This window comes from Octopus bimaculoides, chromosome 2 (genome assembly GCF_001194135.2).
Source record: "Octopus bimaculoides isolate UCB-OBI-ISO-001 chromosome 2, ASM119413v2, whole genome shotgun sequence".
Taxonomy (NCBI): domain Eukaryota; kingdom Metazoa; phylum Mollusca; class Cephalopoda; order Octopoda; family Octopodidae; genus Octopus; species Octopus bimaculoides.
The window spans coordinates 96,955,190-96,963,447 of record NC_068982.1 but is presented as its reverse complement, the minus strand read 5'-3'; the positions used below and the strand labels follow the sequence as shown (position 1 = coordinate 96,963,447).

The following is an 8,258-nucleotide window of genomic DNA, read 5'->3' as shown; positions in this document are numbered from 1 at the left end:
TTGTGCGAGTGGCACATGAAATGCACCATTTTGAGTGTGGCCGTTGCCAGTACCGCCTGACTGGCCTTCGTGCGGGTGACACGTAAAGGCACCCACTACACTCTCTGAGTGGTTGGCGTTAGGAAGGGCATCCAGCTGTAGAAACTCTGCCAAATCAGATTGGAGCCTGGTGTAGCCATCCGGTTTCACCAGTCCTCAGTCAAATCGTCCAACCCATGCTAGCATGGAAAGCGGACGTTAAACGACGATGATGATGATGACTCTTCAAAATCTGCACTAAGAATTACTACCTGCTTTTATAGCAAGTTGATGCAAGTCGCTTATCCCATCTCCCTACGACTTTTAGTTCATGCAATTGAAAAAAACCACATTATTTATGGGATGCCCCAATACTTTGTCTTTTAAATGAGTGATTATTCTGGGGTTTTTTTTTTTTTTTAATTCTTTCAGAGCCAGAAATCCTTGACGCCAGCCAAAGGAAAGTGCTATGAACTACACACAATCTTAATGGAAGATATGTCTAAACTATATGATCTCCAAATTAGTTACCCTCAATCATGTATTGAAGCATTAATCAAATCTCAGGTTGGTTTCATATTATAAGAGTTTAACACACACACACATACACAATGTACTGTATCCAAGCAATGAATTTTTTTTTTCTTTTTTAGTGGGGCTGGAGTTATGTCAAGTAATGCAATTTGGAGTCAAGTTGTTTATACATCATTGTTGTCATTTTAACAATGGCTTTTCTATACTTGAATGGGTCAGATGAGAGATGTTGAGACAGATTTTTAGAGCTGGATGCCCTTCCTGTCAACAACACTCACATGTTTCTAAACAAGGTAATATTTCCCCATGGTCAGACATGTTTTCACAGAAAAGTAATTGCATGACAGTGATAATCCTTTACGTCTATCATGTGATCTCAAGACTAGGAGAAACAAACATACATACATGCATATGCGTGTGCACATGTGCGCACGCACACGCACACACACACATAATGGGCTTCTTTCAATTTCCTCCTATTACACCTTCTCACAAGGCTTTAATCATCCAAGGCTATTGTATAAATCACTTGCCTGAGGTGCCATGCAGTGGGACTGAACCCAGAACTATATGATTGGGAAGCAAACGTCTTAACCACACAGCCATCATTATCATCATCATCATCATCATTTAACGTCCATTTTCCATGGGTTGGACGATTTGACTGAAACCGGTAAGCTCTAGGGCTATGCCAGGTTCCAATCTGATTTGGCATGGTTTCTATGGTTGGAGACCCTTCCTAACGCCAACCATTTCAACAGTGTAGTGGGTGATTTTTATGTGCCAATGGCATGGGTACCAGTTAAGCATATATATTACACATATATTTGTAATTTGTATTACTCTGCTTGGAAAACTTCACTGAGGCAAATTTTCTATGGCCAGATACTCTTCCTGTTACCAACCCATAACTTCTATTACTCTGCTTGGAAAACAGGTATGGGTTGGTAACAGGAAGAGTATCTGGCCATAGAAAATCTGCCTCAGTGAAGTTTCATCTGACCCATGATGCCAACAATTGAAAAATCATCATCATCATCTTTGTTTTAATGTCCACTTTTCCATGCTTGCATGGCTCAGACAGAATTCATTGAGGTAGATTCTTTTTACAGCATCATGTCAGTCCTCGTCTTCCTGACCTCCAGTCAAAGAAGCATTCTAACCATGACCATTCCCTCTTTTCAAAGATATTAAGGACTAGTGAGCTGCTTGACTGCATAGAGGCTCCCTCATTGGTTTCTTTGTTGATCTTTGTGTGTATATGTCAGTGTATGTATGTGCGTCAATGTAAGTGGTGTGTTTTCATGGAGATTATTAAGACAGAAGACTACAGAGTGATGGTCAAGTGGAGGTTGCTCTGTTGTGATTAGATAGTCTCCTTAGTTGTGACTGGGTTGGAGAACTGAGTACTACTGAGGTTATAGGAAGTGGGGGGATATTTAATTAGGATAAATCTGTTATTGATTAAAGAAATCAATAATGAAGGTTTTAATCATTGACTCTTTTTTTTTCTCTTTTCTCTACAGGTTGCCTACAACTCTGAATGTTACAAGATCTATAGTGAGTTAGCTGGCCATCTTAACCCAGACACGTTCACTAGTGAAGAATATGGCAACAGAATACAACAGAAACTCTCAGATATAAAGGCATTGTCCATAGTTGACTCATTAGTTACTTAATATTAATCAATATTAAATCAAAAAGAGATTTTATATGAGGGGGAAAAAAATCAAATACTGTTTTATGTAATGAATGAAGTTTATTCATATGAAGTCCACTGAAGAAATCCATTTTAAACATTGGACTACTTTAAATTTGGCAAACTACTAACTACTGGAGTGACTCAATAACAAACATTGTTCTACACATTGATTGTAATATTTTGTTGTTTCATAAATGTCATCACATTACTTTTATCATGAAATGTCATCCTGTGAAATATGATACTGTAGAAATAAATGCCTCAGATTCATGTGCCAGATTCTGTAATGCATGTCCTAGATTGTTAGATGTATATCTTAGATTGTTATTCATGTGCTAGATTATGAGATGAATGTCCCAGATTGCGAAATGCAGGTTCCAAGATTGTGAAATATGTATTCGTTGATGAGAAAAATAATATTGACATAATCTGAAGGCTATCATGTTATCAGTGATGGATTTATCTTGTAGTAATTGCAGCATATGTTGCAGGCCCTGCTTTTTTAAGGATTCAGAACTAAATCTTTTATTATTACAGTACTAGACTGCCTTCAACCTTTACAAACCACTGGGTGTTTTAGGTTGATCCAATACTCAGAATACTTCCAAGATCCCAAACAACTTTAAATTAAACAAATTACAGAAGTCAAATTAAAAGGCAATGGTAAACGTGCAGATTTGGGTTATTTTTGTTTTATTTTTCTATTTTGATACATTAAACTCATCATACAATAATTGAGCTTAATTGTTATTTTTCTCATAAGATAAGTTGAATGAATCAGATTATATTTACAGTAGAATGTCTTCCAACTGTTAATTACAACAACCACGGATTTGATATGATTAGAAAGTTTGTCACAAACTGAAACCAGCAATTAGGTAACCTTCTCAGGGTCACATGTTGGCTATCATGTGGTTTGAACTGACAAGAGAGTGTCAGTCAATGTCATAGTATGCCCTGGGCGGTATTTGATTTTGAAATCGCATCCCTGAATTTTCTGGAGCAGCCTTTGTAGTTGGGGTGGTGCTCGAAGGAGGGTTTTTCTGTGATCACCTCCAGGGGTTTGTGGCCTGTGATGACTTCAAATGGATGTCTATAAAGGTATGTGTGGAAACGGGTGATTCCAAATACCACAGCCAGCATTTCATGATCAATGTTTGGGTAGTTTGACTCAGTTTTGTCAAGGGCTTTCAATGCAAATGCCACAGGTTTGCCATATTGTACAATAGCTGTAATGTATCAAGAAGTTGTGGCCATGAAGATGAGCTGGCTGCAGGTACATGCCAAACGTGAAGTCATAGCTGTGATGCTGCAGCCTGGTTCACTTGGTACAGGAGTTCTTGCAGGTTGTATGTTTGCTGTTGATCCATGGTGAGGTAATTCATGAACAAAGAGGTGTTAGAACCTGGGCAAGTTGCTTGCTGAGCTCTGTACGTAGAGAGATGATGTTGACAACATTAAGAAGATGGTGATGGTGATGAAGAATATTTTTTTGCTATCATTCGGGCTCTTGTAACAAAGTCATCAATTGTCTCATCAATTTTCCGTAACGCTGTTGGACAAAGTTGGAAAGTTTCAATGTGGTTGCTGGAACTGGCTGTGTCTATGTGGTCAGTTGTTTGACCTTAAAAGGTCAGGAACCAAAGACATGTATTGAGAAAAAAGCTGGGTCTTTATAGAAAGTAGTAAGCTCGAAACAGAGTTTGAAAATGGTGCTCTCTAACTGGCTATCTGCGGTCAGTTGGCACAACAGAGTAGGAGACAAATTGCGCCAATACCAACCAATCAGAGTAGTGGACACAACAGCATACAAACAGTGATTAAAGGTCAGTTGGTCCCTGCTACATTCGAATGTATATATTGAGTCTACACTGTTGAACAATGTCTAATGATAATAATGTGCTGGTAATGCGATTAGTTTCGATTTGATATATTTATCTTGTTTTACTGCTGTCACCATATTGTGCCATGCACACACTACAATAACTCAATGCAGAGTGGTTGGTTATCCATTCAATTGCCATCCGTGCCAGCCACTGAGCTGACCACCTTTTATCTGCGACAGCATATTTAACAATGTGAAACTAAGTACATTTAATTCTGTATCGTTACAACGTGATCTATATAAGAAATCCACTCCATAGATATAAAAACCTGCAAGATTCTGACATTGACAGCAAATTTCCACATAAACAGTAACATTCACAGGCTCTAGCTCCTCCAAAGTTACTATGGACAATTTGTAACTTGACTGAGAAAGAGTTTCATGTTTTAGTGCAGATAATGCACTAAATGACAGTGTTATTAAAGCTAATTGCAAAACGCACATTTTACATAATTCAGTAAAAGATATCTTTCCAGCTACTTTGGAACCCTGTTCTGAATTCAATTTCAAGCTACAATCAAGGGTGTTGTATGAATGATTGTGTTTAACTGCATGATATATTTGAGCTACTTCTGGAGCAATTACATTATCTTCTTTTGTACTGACTTTTACGAAAAATTTATTTGGAAGCTGAAGCATTGCAGTTACTTTTATGACTATCAGAAGTTTTATGTTGTTTGAAAGCTACAACACCCATATAGCCAATTTTAAAGGTACTATTATAAATAATGCACTTTGCCTCTTGTGGATTATTAGTTGCTGCCAACCATTCATACTCCTTTTCCTAATCTTTGTTATATGAGCACAATCTATTCTTTTTCACTGAGGGTTCCATGACTACAAAATATTAAGCAGTCACTGTAGTCCCGCCTTACTAATGTATTAAAACCCTGTGAAAGAAAATAATTGATTTAGCATTGAAATAAAATATATGTTGTGAAACAAGGTCTAGAGTCAATGCATGCACTTCAAGCAGGTCAAGAAAAAGTCAATGATCAATCATATCTGCACACTCACACAGACACTGTTAGAAGCTATTTCAAATAATGTGAATATAGCTTAGGCTATGGTAGGTCTATTTAGCTTCTGAAAAAGCAAATTATGCTAGTGCATAAAGCCCAGAATTTCTTATAACTTCAAACTCCTGAAATTAACTTAAAGAACTATTCTCTAGCCTAGTTCTTGGCCATTTAGTGTGGGGTGCAAGAGAACTAGCATCTAACTGAACAAGCACTGGGCCTCACAGGCTCACGATGATGTCACTAGATGTATTGAATTTGAAAATAATAATTACTAATCGTAATTTTTCACCATTCATGACAATATTAAGCAAAAAGATACTATATGGCCCAACAAGCATGTATCTAAAATGCACATAACTTGAAATGTGAACTGATATCAAAATGCTAGCACTTGAATAGTTGGGCCTAATCAGTACATTCTTGTAACAATGTAAAAATTATCATGTCTCAAAAACACACTTTCAATTAATATTGTTATCTGATAATAACATGAAATATTGGCATTACTATTACAGGTTTTCTCACATAGATTTCACTGTTCTCCTGGTATTTATAACAAATTATGTCTCAATTTTGTGAAGGGCCTCATCACTACCTTGTTGTATAATATGCCATATTTGTTTTGGTTCTTCTTCTTCATGAGTCTCAGTTCAGTTCAGGCGGAGGTATTACCTTTCCAAACGTTCAATGGCACTTCCTTTCTTTCTTTTCTTTCTCTGTTGTTTTTTCTTTTCTTTTTTCTTGATGGTGATTCTCATATTTAGTAACATAGTTTACGATTTTCTCATTTTCCCAAAATGAATGCCTTTTTTTTTTAAATGGAGAATTGAGTTATACATAAAATGAGGCTAATTTTACACCCTGGTCTGCTGCTCTGTGCTTCTAATATTGTGCAGACTACAGAGTTGACAGAGTCTGAACTCTTACAAGAAGTAAATGCTTTTGCAATCACATCTTGAGAGCAGGAAATTGAACTAGCAGTCAAAACGATTTCAAAATAAAGGACAAATAGTGTCATTTCAAATCCCAATAAAGGACAAAGACAAATAGAGCTGAATAAAGGACTGTCCTTTGAAATAAAGGATGGTTGGCAACCCTAAGCACAGGGAATGTTGGTGGAACATTCCTATCAAAACTTCAATCAGGTACAGACAACAAACCTGACAAAGTGATGTGCGACGGAAAAAAAGATTAGTTGCCACTGAAATGTAAACATATCTTCCAAAATCAGCAAGAAAGAGAAAATTTATAGAAAACTGTTTTGAAATTTGCAACTCTTCTACTCTGATTATAATTTACAATCATATCAATAATCACTGATGCATTTGGCTACGTTAGTAAATGCCTTAGCCACAATTTGGAGGAGCTAAGATTTTCAAGTAAAAAAAGAAAATGACAAACTTTATAAATACTATCTGTATGTGGGATAGTAAAAATACACAAGACTTTCTTAAATATAGAGATGTAACAGTTATTAATATCCAAACTGCAGTAATGGGGCTTTTGTTACTGTATTCAAAACCGGTTCTCTTATTCTAGAGAGAATGTTAATAAGCAAAAAGAAGAAAAAGACATACACGCACACGTCTAATGTGATACTCAGGCAGAACCCATGTGACAAAGTTTCAAATAAACAATACCACTCGTCCAAGACCCCATGCAATTGTACGGAGACCGAGTTGTTTTGAAACCAACTCCTTAAACATTCAGCCATACTGCACCTACCTACCTAGATGATGGCTGCAAACTTGTGTTCGAGTATTGCCAATGCCTGATCGAAAGTCCCACACATACGAAGGCTACGACCAGCCGTGCATGATGATTTTTTTTTTATAGTGGGGAAAGGATTTGCACAAATCCAATCCTATTCTCTGAACATGGACAACATAAACTCGAAAAGAACTTACCAACATCATCAAATATTGTCCATGTTGCAGGTTTTCTCTTGGAGTGTCCCTCTCCTACAGACATGTGACAACAAGAGAGGAGCCTCCCGTTCCCAGTGGGCCAACCACGTGCCTGGACACCAACCCAGGTATTTCCATGTCCCTATGCATACATACATGCATACATACACATGTACACATAGTCAGATGGCTCATGAGCTCTTCCGCCCTTTGACAGGTCTTATTTTTCGTCCTGCAGGGTGTCCAACAATCAACTCCTTACCAAGCAAGCTTGATGGGATTGCCAGTTTAGTCGCCGACAACCCGACCATGCATACATACATACATCCATATCATTTATACAACATTATAAATTTAGTTTCATAACAGCTGTAGTGGGATGGTGTAGCAAAAGATGCCGTTGAGGTAGCAGATGAAATAGGCATGTGGATGACATCAAAGTAAAACAATAGGAAAGCATCGGATTGTGGTTTAAATAATTTATTTAATCGACACTTGCATTTATGTGTTGTATACACCAGAAACTTCACTACATGACATTACCAAATTGCTTTGAGTTGGCGAAGTTGAAAATAAACAGGGGAAATACTGTGTGGATGTGATGAGGTAGAACTAGTATGTTTTGTGTCTGTGTGTGTGTTGGTCATTCGGTCGTGTCTGTTTATGTTCCGCGACTGCTTATGTTGGCTGCTTGACTGGCGCAAGTTAACTACTGGCTGACTGCTTGTCCCTTGACAGTTCGCCTGGTGTCGTCTATCGCACATACTCGCTAACATGTCAAAGAGTATACTGAGCAGAGTATACCAAAGTCTAAGCAAATGCAACTTGTTTATTACAATAACTGTGCAAAAAGACAGAAAGAAAGAAGAAGTAAAAAAAGAAAGAGAGAAAGAACCTTCAGACAAGTTAAGAGAGAACTCTACAAACATTTTCTTTAGCGCTGGTGATATCATAAAATGAAACCAGCCACTCTGTGAAGTAATTAGTCATAGGAACGCCATACAGCCACCAAAAAGAAACATACCCAAAACACAGACTTGATCGAGTTTCTTTACTGGTGTATGAGCTAGGTGATGAGGAGAGTAACAAGACCTTGTCTGTTCCGTTCGAACCAAGCAAGCATTGTTGACATGTTGATATATATGCGTATGTATACACACACACACACACACACACACACACACACACAC

At 37.5% G+C, this 8,258-nt stretch overlaps 2 protein-coding genes across 2 annotated transcripts in view; both read left to right on the top strand.

The window, feature by feature from the left end:
* LOC106869112 (bridging integrator 3) overlaps window positions 1-2,988 on the top strand; it is a 39,145-nt gene extending 36,157 nt beyond the window's left edge. Inside the window, exons 9-10 of the mRNA XM_014914658.2 lie at window positions 451-585; window positions 2,079-2,988. Coding sequence (XP_014770144.1) covers window positions 451-585; window positions 2,079-2,231 — 288 coding nt within the window. The 3' untranslated portion in view covers window positions 2,232-2,988. The remainder of the gene's footprint in view (window positions 1-450; window positions 586-2,078) is intronic.
* Window positions 2,989-7,842: 4,854 nt separating this feature from the next.
* The window catches only part of LOC106869110 (bridging integrator 3), a 24,859-nt gene continuing 24,443 nt past the window's right edge, over window positions 7,843-8,258 (top strand). The window contains exon 1 of the mRNA XM_014914655.2: window positions 7,843-8,214. The gene's annotated coding sequence lies outside the window, so the exon portion shown is untranslated. The remainder of the gene's footprint in view (window positions 8,215-8,258) is intronic.